This window comes from Mus pahari, chromosome 20 (assembly GCF_900095145.1).
Source record: "Mus pahari chromosome 20, PAHARI_EIJ_v1.1, whole genome shotgun sequence".
NCBI classification, from domain to species: Eukaryota; Metazoa; Chordata; class Mammalia; order Rodentia; family Muridae; genus Mus; species Mus pahari.
Window position 1 is genome coordinate 11,048,646 of NC_034609.1, and position 18,125 is coordinate 11,066,770.

Sequence of the window (18,125 nt, forward strand, 5' to 3'; positions counted from 1 at the left end):
ATTTCTAAGGTGGTCATGTGGTTATATAACCCATCAACACTTTGAAAATAAATGTGCACAAGAACAAGTACATACATTAACTGTAAATTAACTGTAAAGTACATTATATGTAAAATTAATTAAGTTCACAGTGAAGAGTATATGAATGTCCACTGAATATACCATTTTGAGATTTTTAAAGTCTAGGCAAAATACAGTGAAACCACAAAATGACATTCCCCTAGAGACACTGAGTTGCTTCTCATCCAAGCATTGTGGCACTCATTTGTCCTCATAACACCTGGGGAACTCATATGAGATGTAGGATTCAGGGCCAACCAGGGATTGTTACACTTGCACATGCACACGCGCACACACACACACACACACACACACACACACAGCTTTTCTAAATAGTCATACTAGTAAAAATCTGGTTGTAATCTGTAGCTGAATTATGACCCCAAATACTATTACCTTATACCCCAAATATAACTACCTACATAAGCTCAGAACAACCAATTCAATATAAGGCTTACCTGTACTGAAAATGGCTAAGAGAACCAAACTCCATGATCTAGAATTGGAATTAGGATAAGGGAGAAACCCAAATTAATTCTCCATGACTTTCTAAACTCTGGGTACTCACTGGGAGTATAAAATTAACAATGACCAGATTTTTGCTGTGTGCATGAATCTACCTGGGGACATGAGACTTAAGGCAAAAATCCAGGACCCCACATTGGTTGGATGCTAATGTCCTGTGAAGCAGTGTTTCAGGTTAAGTACTTGTTCCTCATCTAACCCTACGCATACTCACCGTGATTTAATGATTTAACTCCATTTACCACATTAGGAAACTGGGCCCAAGGTCATACAGCTAGTTAAGTTGGGTAGAGGTAAACTAGTACCTAGAAACTTGAAAATCAGACTGCAGAGTCAATACTCCACAACTGGAGCTAGGAAATGATAAAACAACTCACCTTTTTTTTTTTTTTTTTTTTTTTTTTTTTTTTAACAAAGGAAGAATGATCAGCATTAATTAGCCATATTCCTAATGTCCTTATGGGAATGAAAGTGAGAGATGTCCAGTCTTTTTTGTGATTCAGAATAAAACATACTTCAAACATACAGTCTTCTGCTCTAAAATACACACTGGACCAGGAAAACGCCTTTGGACTTTATCAAACTTATGGGTTGGGGATGTGCTCAGGGGTAGAGCATTTGCACGTGCTAGGCCCTACATTCAGTCCTCAGCTCCAGGGAAACAAAAACAACAACAACAACACAACCTAGAGCTAAAGTAAACACATTAAATTTTTTTAATTTGCCAGATAATCTTTTAATGAGAATTATAAAAGACCAAAAACATTTTTTGCAAACTGCCTTTTTTAAAAAACAAATATTTACTTTAATTACAAATACTGTGTATGATGATGCACTCTTTTGCAAAACCAATAAATACAAGAACCAATTTAAACATGTGATTTGCCCAAGACATTTGAAGAGAGGAAAAGTCTGATTTTTTTTTTTAAATTTATATAAAGCAGAGTTTACTCCCTAACTTTTCAAAGAGTTAGCCTGACCTGACGGTGTGACTCACGTGGGACCGTAATCGAGAGACAAGACCACCTGCACTCGCTCGCTTCAGCCGTGACAGCTGCTCTGCTACCTTTCCTTTCTGGAATTCCTATTTTCACAAAAGGGCTAAATTAAAAATATTTCTAATAAATTGATTGAAGGAAAAGAAAGTATGTACTGAACACAAACTTTTGACATTAAGCAATTATGAATATCAAAAAGACACTAACTTAAAAGGTACAAAAGTGAGAAAAACCTGAATTACAGAAAAGAAAGTCAAATTTATTTAATGAAAAACTAGAATAAAAATTAGCAAAAACACACATCAAAAAACAAAAACAAAACAAAGAACAAAACAAAAACAAACCCACAGCAGCACTATGTGTTGACTCACAGGGGAAACAGTGGTCTATGACCACGCAGATGGCTTGTCAGTTAAAGGAAAACCAACCACACACGTGCACGCATTCGTGCACAGACACACACCCCCGAAAAATTGTCAACAATACAATCAATCTACAACAAACACAAAGTTCAGAAATATTTTACAATGTTTCCTTTCTTAATACAAAAGATGCCCATCTTGGGTATATATATTTTTCAGTGGTTTACTGTTGAATTATTTTTAAATATATTAGTGTTACTACATGCAACTGTTTCCTGTATTAACAGCTTTTCTTTTTATTTACCTTCATGTCTAGCTTCTACCTACCAGGAAAGTTTTAGGTTGGCAAGCAGATGGGTGCTTATTCTCTGTGAAGTCAAATGCAAATTTTAAACACTGGCCAGAAATATCTGATTGCCGTTTCAACACATGGAAATAGTTACATTGATGCCTAAGTTGCCATTTTCTGCAAAAAGCTGTGCAATGCTGGTGTCAAACACTAGGCAGTCACTATTCATAATGGCTGTTGCAATCCCCTCATGAATAGACCGAGGAGTGGCTTCCCAAGTCAATCGCCGCCTATGACCGTTTAGCTCAAGTCGATATGCAAAATTTTCAGCTTGCTTGCGTGTTCCTATCAGTTGTACAATTGCAAAGAACTGCTGATGGCCATCGTATTTTTCTTGTTTCTCCAAGACTAACATGAAATGAAAGCCAAAACAAGACTGCATCATCACCCAGTCGACAGCACCGGGAAGGTTAATGTCTGTAGCGAGGAAAACTATGTCTTCCCCTTGCAGGGTGGTAATGGACTTGTGCTGATGCATCAGGTGGGGCATGACAGCATCCAAGGAGCCTTGCCATTTACAGGAAGCACCAGGGCAGGGGCAGGAGTAAGGCCTGAACTCACAGAGCTCCTCATGCTCTGCCTTTTCGGTGTGTGGCAGAGTTATTTCACATCCAGAAGAGGCATATTTACAAGGGAAGAGTACTGAGTTGGCCACTTTCTCCATAGCCAAGTTGCGAATGGATCCCAATGGGCCCCGGCAGGTGGGACAACATGTAAGTTTGGGGCGACAGNTGCTACAAACAAGATGGCCACTCTGACACTGAAGAATAGGTGGCAACACATAGTCAAAGCAGACAGGACACTCAAAAAGACTCGCCAAGTCATTGTTGGACGCAGTTGTGCCAGTCAAGGCAGGTACTCTCTGGGATGGCGGGCACTTGGAGGTGCCAGTGGGTAATGCTGCAGCGGTCTGACGGCTCATCTCTGTAAAGAAAAACAGGAAAATAAAGGAAGCAGGAGAAAAAGTTACAAATCTAACACATTTATAAATATGTATGTATACATGTCATAAATACTTGTAAAACATATCACAAAATGTATCATGAACAAAAGAATAAAGTTAAATAAATATAGTTTTAAAACCACATACAAATAAAAATTACATGCTAAAGATTAATTTTTTTGGAGTTATATAATGAGTAAACCATATTTGCAAAATGTTCTATAGCATGTTTAAAATACCTTTCTGTTCTTAAAAGCACTGGAAATGGGTAGACTATACAGAATATGAACCGCACCGGGCATTGTGGCCATGCCTTTAACCCCTGCACTCCAGATACACAAATAGGTGGGAATCAGGAAGTTTGAGGTCAGTCTGGTCTGAATGCATAGTAAGACCCAGTTTCAAAAAAAGATCCTAAACAATAAAGAACTACAAAACAGTATTAAGAACTTAAATACAGTTGGGCAGGGTCGCATGCACCTTTAACGCCCAACATTTAGGGGACAGAAGCAAATGGATTTCTGAGTTTGAGGCCAGACTGACAGGACTAATCCCACTTTAACAAAAACAAAAACAAAAACAAAAAAAGAATATAAATACAGGGCTGGAGGCTGGGGAGATTGCCTAGCATTAAAAACACTGGTTGTTCTTCCAAGGACCAGGGTTCAAATCCTAGCACCTAAATAGCGGCTCATTGGAGGAATCCAGGTCACTCAAACATATGAAGAGCAGATATACATGCAGGCAAAGCACCATACACATAAAATGAAAACAAATATTTTTTAAAAGAAGAAGAAACCTTAAATACAATATAAAATGTACTTGGTCTCCACCTCCATCTATTTCTTCTCAAGTCTGAGTTTGCTCATAGCTTCAGGACCTACTGCTCTAGTCCTATGTAGTTCATATGCCAAAGACCATCAGAGCCAGCTCAATTCTTCCCAGCAGTGAATAGCATTGTTAGTAGAAGTGTGGTCTGGGAATGGGGCTCAGACATCATCATAGGGAAAGGAATCGCTACAATCCTGTTATCTACTCCTGCAACTATCTACCAAGTAGTTTTCAAGTCAGCAAAGGAACATTTTTGTCTCCCATCAGTCAGTGCCCCCATCTCAAGGTTGAAGGACTAAGAAGTGGAGAACACCACAGAACAACAAACGCTTGGCGGGGATGAGCAGAGAACTCCCTGAGCCTGTGGGTTCCCCCATGTGGCTGCAGCTTTCCAAGTTCCCACAGGACATCTGAGTGTCTGGACAAAGGACCAGATAGTGAGGGCCAAGCACAATAAGCTCCTTTCCCTGGGAATTTGTCTCTGCGGGATACAGCAGGTCATAATGTGTCTCAGAAATTTACAAAAGATCAATCGGTGTCCTAACAGTACACTCCCTGAGACTACACTAAATATATAGCATTTCTTGCCAGTTATAATCATTCTGCTGCAAAGGTTTTAACATTTCAAAAGCAGTGGTTACAAATGTAGCCAAGTCAATACAATTGGAGTTCTAGACAGTAGACACTGTCAATAAGGGAAGCAGGAGCAGCACTGGAAATTTACATTTCTTATTTTGTTACTAAAGCAATTTTCAAGTTCAAAGGGCAAAAAGTACTAACAAATATTTAGCTTGCCTGTGGCCTTGGGAAAGTTTCCTCTCCAACACAGTGTGTAAAAAAAAAAAAAAAAATTCCATCACAAGGCTCATGCCCATGGTATATGAAGCCCTGTGATCCAGGCATCACGATAAAAAGAGCACTCTGTAATCTAGTCACCACCTGAGCAAATTCTTTATGCAGATGATTTATCCATTTTAAGTCACTTGTGAAACAATGGGTTTGGCATTACCAAAGTGGTCGGCTTTCCACCTACTCCACCGTGTTTCACTCACTTAAAGGAACACAGTAATTTGAAAAGTGATTTCTTCAAAAACAGCTCTGGTTATATCAAAGACCTCAGTTGATATTTAAATACAATACAGCCAAGTTCATGAGTGCCTAGATCTAGCAAAATACCTCTAGCACTTATCAGCATAAGTTCAGGCTCATGTTATAACATTTTTATTACCTTCCAAACACTGTAGAAAGTACACTAATTTCTACTGAGCATGAGCAACAATATGTGGTCAGAGGCACAGAAAACTCCTATACCAGTACCAAGAATGCAGCTCCATCTTGAGCCACAAGCCTCAACCGCGAAGCCAAAGACAAGTCTGCAGAAACCATGACACACCTGAAGCTTGCTTTACATCGGAGTTGCTGTAGCTCCACTGAACCCTCACTGCCGACCTCACAAAGCCAGACAAAGCGGTGCAGCCTAAACCAGAATCCACAGGTTCACACTGTCTGGTTTCTCTCTTAGAAACGATTGATTTTATGTTGGTACCTTTCCTCTTCCTGGTCCTGGTCCCAACCGTTGGCAAGCATGTGAGCAGGACTCCCTTCCAGGAATGCAGAAAGCGTGCAGGCTTCCAGGTCATGAGAATGGAGGCTTCAGATTCCTGCAACCCCCAAGGCCAGCCTGCAGAAGCCCCTCCTGGGCCCTGGGCTCCTAAGCACAGAAGGCTGCTCGCTTCCATTCAGTCTTACAAGTAGTTCAGCAGTGGCTTGTCCCCAGGAGACACAACACTTCCCATGAACTCTAAGCTGTGTGGTCTTAAACCAGTAATCTCCACTAACTTAGCCAACAGAAGCAGGCCGGCAGCTCTGGTGTCCACTTCAACACCTGGCAGGCTCTAGGGCAGGGCTGAGAGAGAGGGCGGACTTCGCCTTAAGCCCCACCCTACAGCCCACCTGAGCTGCTCTGCCTGGCGCCACCAGAAACATGAAGCCTGCACACTTGGCAGCATTGAGTCTAGTAGAATGTGTTTCCCGAGGTCACGATCTCAGTGCTTTAAGGCTCCAGGGTAGGAAACATTCACAGAGGGACGAAGGGAAGTACACAGCCAAGCAAGGTCTTTGTCCTGAGAATTCTTGTTTGCATGAAGTGAAAAACATTCTCCCCAAACTCAATACTTCCAGGCCTTAACTACCATTTTCCTCAATTCTAACTCCGCTGCTTGTGTGCCAGCCTATTTCAAACGCCCCCTTCCAATGCAGTGAGAATCATAAGCACACTCAGAACACATAGAACTTTACTACCTCCAAATTGAGATTGTACCCTCATCCCACTCTGGGAAAGCTTTCTTAACTGGCCTCATTAAACTAGAATAGCTTGCCTTGTTTTTAAACAAATCTTATTACCCTTGCCCCATAAAGTCCTGTGCACCTCAGACTTGGACGGTGTCAGCTGGAGCTTCAAAGGTTTAAGTTGGTGCTTAGGACAACCTTCAACAAAACCAAAAACTGGCAGGCAGTGAGGGCTCCAATAAAATGGGTTTTACCCACTTGCAGCAACTTCAACCCCATCCACTTGCCAACCTTTATCGTGTTCAATAATTTTCATCTTACTTTAATACTAGATTACACTGAACATCTTTAAGAACAGAAATACAACCTAAATTGTACATCTCAAGCCCATTTTGGCAAAAAGCTAAACAGAAAAAAAATAGTATTAACACCTTTTATATTTGTCTTAATATTTTCAGAGTATGTAGCCACTGCTAGATTTTTGTTTGGGAGTGTTTTGTCTGTCTGTCTGTCTGTCTGTCTGTCTGTCTGTCTGTCTGTCTGTCTAAGCAGGGCTCACCCATTAATCCCAGACTGCCACTCAACTCTGAGAGCCTGAAGATGACCCTAAACTTCTGATCTTCCGTGTTCACCATTTCCCAGTGAGTACTGAGATTGCTCACCACACCTAGTTTTACATGGTGCCATGCCTTTTGAAAACCTAAGCAAGCACTAGATACGTACCAAGTGAGCTCTCTCTCCAGCTCATCTACATTTGTTAATGTGTATGTTTTGCCTGACCCTAAAATCCTCTAGCCCAGTCGCTTGGCTGCCCTTCTCCTAGTTCGCCTTCCCTACTTAATCCAGCTATTTTGATTACCAGGTCCATTTATTCATTTATTTACCCTTTACTCTTCCAGCCCTCCCCTCTCCCCTCTGGCCTGGCTCAGGACCATGTTCTCTCTGGACTCTCCCAGATGGCCCAGCCTCTGACTATGCTTTCTCTCAGGTCTACAACAAACCTCCTCTGCCACACCTAGGAGCGAGCAGTCATGTCCTTCCTTTTTTATTTTTTCCATTCATCTGGTGATGAAATCATGGGATTGGCATATATGAGCTCTCTTCCTAAGGACTTATCCTCTTTGAACCAAGCTGCTATGACTCTATAAGATATGTCTAGATCATTTGTTTCTGCTGGCTTGTGCCATCTGTCAGATCTGATCCCAAATTCTACGGCTACTTCTTCTTTCACACGTTCTAAGCATTCCTCTCTGTCTATGCCCGAATGGCTGTCTCTACAGCTCCTAGGGTCTTCTACACCCTCCCAAGGCACCACCTGGGCACTCAACCTCACCCTCAGCTCTGACCTGCCACACTTGTGTCCGGGTCTCTCTACCAGAACATTTACTGTCTCCCTTTTCCCCTGCTCTATCATCTCTCTCTACTGGATAAGTGTTACCCCAAGCTTCCAGCTTTGTCTACTATTACTACAAATGCCACTTTTGTGCCAGGAGCTCCTCTGGCCCTACATGGGCCCCAGTCATGTGGGAAGGGACACCTTTCCTCTGTGATTTAGAAATTTTTTCTCTCTGCCAAGCCAAGTTTGCCATTCAGTTTGGGTTCACCCTGGATAGAAATTCTTGTCACAAAGACACTCCGTCCACCTCAGCTCAGTTAGCTTTCTCTTGCCTCCCCCCTAGGAACTGCAGACCTACTAAGATATTTCTCTGCAGCTTCTGCTCCCAGCTGCCCCCTGAAGTTTCATCTCTCCTCTCAGCTGCCTACTCTATTTCTTCCTTAAGCCTGCCAGTAGGCTCCTCCCTTGGGTAGAACTCCAGTCGCTTCTCTAAGCCCAAGCCCATCTAGGCCACTATCAGCTCCTTTTGGAGTTTACAGAAAATCCCTCCAGTGGGTTGGCTTTTTTTTTTTTTTTTTTTTTTTTTTTGGGGGGGGGGGGGGTGTTGCCCTCTCTGTCTCCTTCTCAAACTATAAACAGCTTGGCCTCAGTACAGATCAATGGCAAAAATTGCCATACTTGATTTCCAACTGCCATGGCACAAATAAATAATCCCCCCCGAATGGCTACCATCTAAACTCGCCCTGCTCTACCCTTCCTCCACTCCCCACTCTTAGGCGTCTTCCATCTCTCAATGCCTCTGCTACAACTTACTATGTATGTGATCCAACTCTTGTTTAGAATATACTGTATACGTAACTTAGATTCAATTGTTTTGTTTGTTTGTTTCAAAACAGGGTTTCTCTGTATAGTGCTGGCTATCCTAGAGCTCAGAGATCCCCCTACCTTTAAAGGCATGTGCTACCACTGCCTAGCTGGATTCAACTCTTGTTTTAAAAAATAGATCTTTAAAAAATAAATAAATAAATCTTGGGCTGGAGAGATGGCTCAGAGGTTAGAGCATTAACTGCTCTTCCAGAGGTCCTGAGTTCAACTCCCAGCAACCATATGGTGGCTCACAACCATCTGTAATGGATTTGGTGCCCTCTTCTGGTGTGTCTGAAGACAGTTACAGTGAACCCAAAAATATAATAAATCTTTTTTTAAAAATCTTTTAAATAATGGCCACATGACTGGTGACCGGCAGCCACCTTTACTAAGGTTAAAGGGTACATGCCATGGGACTTAACTACCATCTTATGATGACCACACAGCATAAACCCACTAAAGCAGCACCTATGTAGCTTTTAGTCCTACTGAACCCTCTGCTTCCCCCTTAGACTAAGAAAACAACAGTGTGGTCTCCAAGATGTTTTGGATTGGTATGGATACATGACCCTGAGTTCAAATTCCAAGTGGCAAAAATGCTAATAAAATTATAACTATACAATTATGGATTTACACTTTATATTAGGGATTTGAGTTAAAACATTTAAATACGATGCACTTTTGCAAACATGAAGACCTAGTTCAACTGCTCACACACACATAAAAAGCCAAATGGAGGAGACACTTATTATTCCAGCAATGGGAAATGGAGTCAGGAGGATTCCTGGAGCTCCTGGGCCAACCAATCTAACTACACTTAGTGGTGCACTCCAGGTCAATGAGGTAAGATAAATGGGTTGTCCTCAGATCTCTCTGTGTGTGTTAAGAAAAGGACATGACAGAAAGCTGACATGGAAAAGGAACATAGGCAGTGACTTGTAAGGGAACTCAAATTTGTGAAGCATCTGCTGCTTCCAAGATTCCCTATTTGAGGCTTTCCTTTTGGAGGAAAAAAAACAAAAAAACAAAAAACAAAAAAACTATCAGAACCTCATAGTACTATGTAGAAGAAATACTGCAATATGGTTAATAAATAAAATGCAAAATAAGAGTGAGTCTTCTTAGAAGTGATACATCATAGCATCTGAAGTGTTTACTAAAGAAGAGTGCAGGGCCGGGCAGTGGTAGTGCACGCCTTTAATCCCAGCACTCGGGAGGCAGAGGCAGGCGGATTTCTGAGTTCGAGGCCAGCCTGGTCTACAGAGTGAGTTCCAGGTCAGCCAGGGCTACACAGAGAAACCCTCTTGAGGAAAAAAAGAGTGCACTCTGGAAGCACTAGCTCTCAACTCACTGTGCTCTCCATCCATCAGGAGATCTTGTTAAAAACATAGCTCTAATGTGGCAGGTCTGAAGCTGGACTGTCGTTTGGGTTTCATTTGGTTTCTTTTTTTTTTTAAATATAGCTTTTATTTTTTAAAAATTTCTTATTTTATGTATATGAGTACACTGTAGCTGTCTTCAGACACCAGAAGAGGGCATCAGATCCCATTACAGATGGTTGTGAGTCACCATGTGGTTGCTGGGAATTGAACTCAGGACCCCTGGAAGAGCAGTCAGTGATCTTAACCACTGAGCCATCTCTCCAGCCCCTCATTGGTTTCATATGTTGTACTGCTGAAGATCTAGCCCAATTATAGCCAACCTTGCCTCTCTCTTATTGAAACTGATCCCAAGAAATGAACTACAGAAGTTTTACAACTTGTCAAATGACCTTGCAGGGAAGACAGGGACTACAGACAATGTTAGAGTAATACCTTGGTCACAGTGCTTAATCAGGTGTATCTCTCCCCATCCCTTTAAATTCTAGTTGGGGAGAGGAATCAATTATTGTTGTCTCTCTTCCCAAAGTGGCTACAGTGAACAAATTAATTCCCTTCTCTGCTTTTCATTATTAAGTTGGCTCTTTTCATTCATTTATTGAGGATGGGTGACCAAACCTTGCTTAATGGGGTCTTATGCTAAAAACCCTGAGTCTAGTAACAAAGGCCCCTCAAATATTCCAGAGAAATTAGTGCTCCACCACTAGGCCATCTGTATTTTTCACAATCTCCCAAGTAAAGCCAATGCTACCGTTCACATGGAAGCTACAACACGGAGTCCATAACTAAGTGTAAAAACTGAAAGGGAAACATCAAGTTATTAACAGAAGGAAGTACCAGAGAAGCCAAAGTAAAAGACATAAAAACTCAAATATATATCATTGTTAGGATAAATTATCTTCCTTAAATTCTTCAAGGAACTCAAATTATTCCCATTTTTTCAAAAAGTATTAAAATAATAATCAGATATATTTAACTCTATGCAAAACCTCAAACAATAATGATGGAAGGAACCTTTAAGAAAACTACTATTGAAGTAATTAATCAAATAATTAACAAGAAATGGATGTCTAAACCCAGCAGAGAAATACAAGTCCTACCCTAACCAGCACTTTGGAGAGAGAAGAATGTAGTGCCAAAGTCCCTGAAATCTTTGCATGCTAATGAATGGCTGAAAGCTGGGTGTTAACAGGTTAGGTATAAGACAGAGCTGGTGGCCAAGAATACAGCTCTGTCACTCAAAAACTTGACCTTTCAAAGAAGGGAGCTTCTTGGCTGGCTAAAGGTAGGGTTGGTTGCAAAAGGCCAATGATTTAATCAACCACGTTGAAATAATGAAGCCTCTACAAAAATCCCACAAGTGCAGGGCTTAGTTTCCAGAAAGAGGGGTATGTTGAAGGGTCTGGAGGGTATACACAAGAGGAAGTCACAGAAGTGCCAGCTCCTTCCCTTCTAACTTGCTTTATTCATTTCTTCTTCCTGGATGCTCACCATATGTTATTTATAGTATTTGTAACAAATGGACATCAGCAAAGTATGTCCCAGAGTTCTGCGAGCCACCCTAGCTTTCAAATCAGAGAAAGTTTTATAAAGCTTATTTTATATCCAGACACAGCATATTGTTGGTCAGATGTGTAAACTACAATTTTTGAGTGAACCTCTAGACCCAGAGCTTAACCTGTAGGGTCAAACTTCCAGGAGAGAGTATAGAACTGAATTACAGGACACCCAACTGTTGCTGGCTGGAGAGCTTAATATGTACGAAACCCATGCCTATCTAAGGTTAAGGTTCTTAAGAGGAAAGCAGAAAAGGGGTGTTTTCTCCTACTCGATTTAGCAAGGCAGTAATCATATGGTAAGGAAATAGTAACAGCACAGCCATGATTCAGGCCACACAGAGGGGACTTCCACAAAAGCAGACTTGGATACAACTTGATAAGAGTCACCCAGAAGGATGAAGAGGGTGTGGTTTGAGAGCAGCACTTAAGGAGAAGCTCATAAAGAGAGTCGGGTGCATGGAGGTTTCACTTTCCTGTCTTTAAGTAGAGATACCAGAATGCAATAAGCATTAAAGAGTCCTGTAAACAAAACAGGGAAGGAGATCCCAAGAAACAGAGCAAGTAGCATCCTTAATAAGGTGAAGAAGGGAGACTTTTAATTCAAACAAGAACCAGTCTGTCAGAAGAAAGAACTTCCCCTATGTACCCAGGCCTGGTGGGTCTGGCCAGTAATCCCAGCTTCATCCAATGCTGAGGACAAGTAAAAGTGAATTCAGGGTCAGGCTGGGCAACTTAGTGAGATCCTATCTCAAAAACATAAAAAAACACACAGAGGCTGTAGCTCAGTGGCAACACAGTGCTTGCTGCGTGTGCATGCCCATCTATGCATACGGTGCTGTGTCTCAGGAAATAAAGGAACTTCCTCTCTAGCAACAGAACAAAGAGTACACATATAGTCAGCCTAGAGAGGACTAAGAAAATAATAGTCTTCTCCATTTCCCATGTGGTAGAAGAAGCAGTTGCCCTCTCCTGGGGGAGGAGGATAGGTGAAAAGGACAAAGTCAGGGTTTTGAAGGAATCCCTTTGACACATCAAAAGGGCACTGTAAACCAGGCATGATAAGGTGTGCCTTTAATCCCAGCAGGCAGAGGCAGAGTCTCTGAGTTCTCAGCCAGCTAGAGCTACAGAGTCCCTATCTCAAAAACAACAAAACCCAACCAACCAAAGAGGGCACAGCAGACAGAAGCAAGCCTGCTAAATGTTACATCATCATTGTGAATCCTCTAAACCTCTTCCTACTATCTTTCTTCAGCCAAAGGAAAAGTGATCTGTCATTATTAGCTCAGTATATTCTCTTATCAGTACACCAAACCCAAGAATAACTAAATGACTGCCAGCAGTGCTGGGTTCTCAAAGTACATGGAACCCTGCAAATCTCGGATTTCACTGCAGTTGGTTCTACTAGACAGCACACACAATTAAAATGAAGTATTAGCACCCCTGAACAAAATACTTTACTATTCCATACAATAATTTTCCTTCTTTATTCATAAGCAAGTCTCAGACCTAGTTGATGCCAGGAACTGTAGATAGTATTACACCCTACACATACTGTGGTTTAGAGATGACAAAGTTTAATTTAAAATTAGGCACACTTAGACTACCAATTACCAATAACTTATTCCATGTGTTCTCTGAGAACTTTTCTTCCCTATTAAATCAAGAACTTGACTGTTTCATTTAAAGAAGTTTCTACCTACTCTTAGATATTAATGGCTAGTATTAATAATCTTACATTTCTGAGCTATTTGTTTAAATTTTCTTTCTCTTAAAATTCTATATGTATAAACGTTTTTGCTTCTGTGTACGTCTGTGTACCATGTGTGGCTGATGTCTGCAGAAGCCAGAAGAGAGCTTCAAATACCCTATAACTGGTTGGAGTAACAGCCATGAGCCACTATGTGGGTGCTGGGCCCCAAACCTGAGTCCTATGGAAGGGAAGCCAATGCTCTTAACTGCTGAGCTCTCTCTTCAACCCCTCTTTAAGTATCACCAGGATTACTCAGACCCTCACTATAGTGCCACTCCAGTCTATCTTCTGTAGACGGCATAGCTTGGGTGGCTACTGACTGACTACAGGGGAGGTATACGCAGCACACACAGCATGGACAAACTAGAGGAGGATTCATGACTCAAGTAGGAAGTAAGTGATCCATCATAGAAATGGGAAATTTATTCTCTCTGGAATTTTCCTTGTATTTTGGGGACAGCTGGTCACAGATAAATGAAACTTCAGAAACTAAAATGACGGATATAGGAAAATATAATAATAAACGTTTCCCTTTCCCATTTACCAGGAAAAATAAATGTGGTATAGCTTTCTATTACATCCAGTGTCTCAAGAAAGCTTTTAAAAAGGTCAGACAACGAACTCTCAATATTTGAAAACCTTGCCTTTTCTACTTAGGTAAGCTCTACACTGGGTTCTGTTCTTTAGTGAAACAAATGAAATGCACTAGATGTTGATTTCAGGCATTCTTTACCCCACAGGCTGTTTGTAGGACTCTTTCTTTTCACAAGAATGTCTAGACACACGCAAAGCATCAGTAAATCTGAAATCCAAAATGATATATATGACACTTAATTTTTTTTTTTAATTTTGGGCTATTACTCGTAAAGTCTATGCAAATATCCCCAAATCCAAAGAAACACCAGAATTTGAAACATTTCTCTGGGTTCAATGAGACAAACTGGATCAGGCATTTAGCTCTCTGAATAAAACTTTGTTCATTTTGTCTCTGAAACAGGCTTTTGGGACGGGACATATTGGTCTGCAGTTAAGAGCACTGACTTTCTACCCTGTAGATCCTGGGGATCAAGTCCCAGCAACCACATGGTGGCTCACAACCATCTGTAATGGGATTCCATGCCCTCTTCTGGTGTGCCTGAAGACAGCTACAGTGTACTCACATACATTAAATAAATCTTAAAAAAAGAAAAAGAAACAGGCTCTCATGTCGCCTACACTAGTCTCTAACTCACTAGGATGATGTTGAACCCTTGGTCCTCTTTGCTACCATGGTCAGTTTATGAAATACTGTGGAGAGCTTCATTCCCATTCGTGTTAGATAAAAACACTACCAACTAAACTCTATCTACCCCCAGCTGGATATTCTAACCTCCAGAACAATCTGTCTGCATGCTGACCAGACTGCACGCATTCCACAAGTGCCTTAAGAAATAAATTTAGCACACCGAACGTACTGAAATACAATATTTCAGTACATTTTGTTTGCAAGTTGTGAACTGTCACCAACATATGACGATGTTTACAGATCAGCTTCCTGTCTTGTACACTTTATTCACTAATTTATAATTGGTGAGGTTGCTATCTCACCAATCCTTCTCAGTGATGTTTGATTACTGATTTTCTCTCCAAATGCCTGCACTTCAGAGATACCCACAGCCACTTTCTTACACTGGTAACTTGACTGATTCTTTAAAAATTTTCCAAGAACTTAAATTTGTATCTCTAGGTACAGCCTTCACCAGAGTCTAGCCAGGTAAATGGATGAATTAGAAAAGATCATATTGAATGAGGTAACTCAGACTCAGAAAGACAAACATGGCAAGCTTGCTCTCTCTCATCTGAGGATCCTAGGTTCAAGTCTTCAGACTGAGTGTAAGTAAACCCTGGAATGACCTCATAAACCAGGAAAGTGAAGGGGACTATGGAGAGGAGGAAGAGCAACAGGGAGGACTAGCAGATTGCAAGGAACTGTGGAAGATATGGGATGGGGATGGGGGTGCAGGGAGGGAACTTGCCCAGGAGGAGGGAGATAAACCACAAAAGGAGGACAGAATAACAGGAAGGATGTCTGAAAAAGTAATAAGGAATCATTTATTATCAATCTACCCAAAACTACACACATACATGTAAATCTATGTATAAAATATACATATATGGTTTAAATGAAATTTTTCCTTCTGGGCTGACAAAGTTTCCCTATAAGACATAGTGCAGCTACCAAAAACCCAACAGCATGCAAAAGAAACCTTATTCTGAGTTGGCCAGGGCTATTCAACAGACCCCCAAAATATTACAGGCTATGGCTATTGCCCTTGGTTGCCTCCCAGAGGCAGAAAGTAAGTTCCTGTTGTTGAAGATAGTATGTACTTTGGACACAGGACCCAGACCCTGAGCTGGATCTAACCTGAAAACCTCCTCTCTGAGGACTGGCTCGCTCTCGTGCTCTCTCTCTCCCAAAGGATGGATGCATCCAATCCTCCTACCCAGCTACGACAGGCCTATGACCCACAGGACCACAAGAGTGCAGTGGCTTGACTATCTTGGCCGTATCCAATAGCTTTCTAACTGGATATGAAGTCTACCCAACAAGAAGGAAAGCTTGTCTAGTACTGGAAACCTAGCCAATTACCTAGGACTGGTGAAGTCATGGATCTTAGAGGAAAACTTACAGCCACCACTTTACTACATCAACATAATTCCTAACTACATTCTAAATGTTTACCCTTATATACACAGTTGCATGTTCTCACCCACTCATCAAAGGAAATTCTCTTCCTAACAGACCATTACAAAAAACTAAAACCAATCAAAATGCAGAGAACAAGAGACTGTGTGGTGCCCAGTTCCAACTGACACATCTACACATCTACAACAAAATTCCTGCACCCTAAGGATTAGGCTTAGATCTGATCACTGTGTAAGAGGGAATAATAGAAAGTGGAAAGATTGTTGAGAGACAGAGAATCTGGGAGTAGTGGCACACCTGTAATCCCAGCACCTGGCAGAGTTGGGTAGATTTCTGTGAGTTCAAAGGCCAGCCTGGATTACAAAGTGAGTTCCAGGACAGCTAGGACTGTTACATAGAGAAACCCTGTCACAAACAAAACAAACAAACAAACAAAAAACAAGAGAGACATAGAGAAAAACAGAAGTTTGTCAGTTTGCTGTGAGACTGACTGTCTCCTAGAAATATCAGAAACTAAACCCATGTTGTCTCTTATAAACAAGGCTACCTAAACAAGACCTAAACAATTACACCACTGGTGGACCTGCTAACATGAAGTGGGAAAATTCACAGGAAGCCTCAATCCTACAAAAAGAACTATAAGCAAATCAGGGAAGCTGAGAGGAGTAAAAAACTGGTTGTCTCCAGGAAAGGACCTTCCCCTGAGTTCCAATACCAAGCGGTCAACTCTGAGATCACATAATACACGTAGTTAGCATTATACAAACAGCATGTTTTATCTATGTATCATTTAATACACATAACAAAGAAAAAGAGGCCATGAGTTTGAGAGAGCAAGTCGGGAGTGCATGTGAGGACAGAGGGAAGAAAAGGGAAAAATTATGTTAATTATAATTTTTTAAAAATAATTTTTAAAAAGTTTCTCTAGTCCAAATTAAAACAACAACAACAAAAATCTGTCTATAATTTCAGCACACAAACAATATCTTATTTTCCCTCCTTAAAAAAAAAAAATGTACGAATCTAACCATTCCTCAGCATCTTTACAGTATCATCTGGCCTAAGAGCATCTCCTCCCCTAGAAGATTGGTTACAGTAGCTTCTTAATTCAGTCTCCCTCTCTTTCCATACCAGCCTCCCACACTTACCACTAATATGTCCTAAGCACCGCAGGCTTAGTCCAATTCAACGTCATATCACATTATCTCCTTCCTTTGCTCCACACCCTCCCCTGGCTGCTCATACAGAATGAAAAATAAAATCCTATAAATGGCCAGTATGACGATGTGCCTGCAATATTCTGTATCGATCGCTTTCTCCCTACTCTTCCATGACAAGGCTAGGCTGTTCTATTGGACCTTGTCTTCAAACACTTTTCTCCTAGATGTCCACATGGCTAACTTCTTGACTTCCTTCAAATCTTCGTACATACATTACTTCCTCAATAAGACCAACCCTGTTTCTCTATTTTGAACTGTAACCGTAATCTGAGAATGGTGGAGCATGTCTGCAACCTGAGAGATGACACAGTAAGACCCTCACTCAAGGGAGCGGGAGAGATGGCTCAGCAGTTAAGCACACTTGCTGCTCTTCCAAAGGACCCAGGTTCAATTCCCAGCACCCACATGGCAGCTCACAACTGTCTGTAATTCCAGGGGATCCAACATCCTCACACAACATACATGAAGTCAAACACTAATGCATATACATACAGTTCTAAAAAAAGAACCAATTTCTGCAAGGTGTCTTCTAACTTCCATACTCATTGTCATGCCACATGGACATGTGAACACACCCCATACACATCATACACACATTAAAAGATAATTAAAAAAAAAAAAAAAAAAAAAAAGATTTTTAACCAAAAAAACTCAACCTGTGCCCTGACTACTAGCCTCTCTTTTGTGCACTCCTAAAACCTTTAAACACCCTAACCCTCTTCTTCCCTTACTTCCCAGTACTCTCTGTGTCTATTCCTTACTTCCCAGTACTCTCTAGTGTCTAGCCCTTACTTCCCAGTACTCTCTAGTGTCTATCCCTTACTTCCCAATACTCTCTAGTGTCTATCCCTTATTTCCCAGTACTCTCTAGTGTCTATTCCTTACTTCCCAGTACTCTCTACTGTCTATTCCTTACTTCCCAGTACTCTCTAGTGTCTAGCCCTTACTTCCCAGTACTCTCTAGTGTCTAT

The 18,125-nt window shown here is 41.2% G+C and overlaps 1 protein-coding gene across 2 annotated transcripts in view; it reads right to left on the reverse strand.

Moving 5' to 3' along the window:
- Positions 1-1,016: 1,016 nt before the first annotated feature.
- Positions 1,017-18,125, reverse strand: part of Siah1 (siah E3 ubiquitin protein ligase 1) — a 26,738-nt gene continuing 9,629 nt past the window's right edge. The window contains exons 1-2 of one of the 2 annotated variants that reach the window (XM_029532502.1): positions 5,615-5,630; positions 1,017-3,218 (exon numbers count right to left, since the gene is read on the reverse strand). In XM_029532502.1, coding sequence (XP_029388362.1) covers positions 2,368-3,216 — 849 coding nt within the window. In that variant the 5' untranslated portion in view covers positions 3,217-3,218; positions 5,615-5,630 and the 3' untranslated portion in view covers positions 1,017-2,367. Of the gene's footprint in view, positions 3,219-5,614; positions 5,631-18,125 lie in introns of those variants that run through there. The other variant, XM_021220353.1, reaches the window with a different exon arrangement.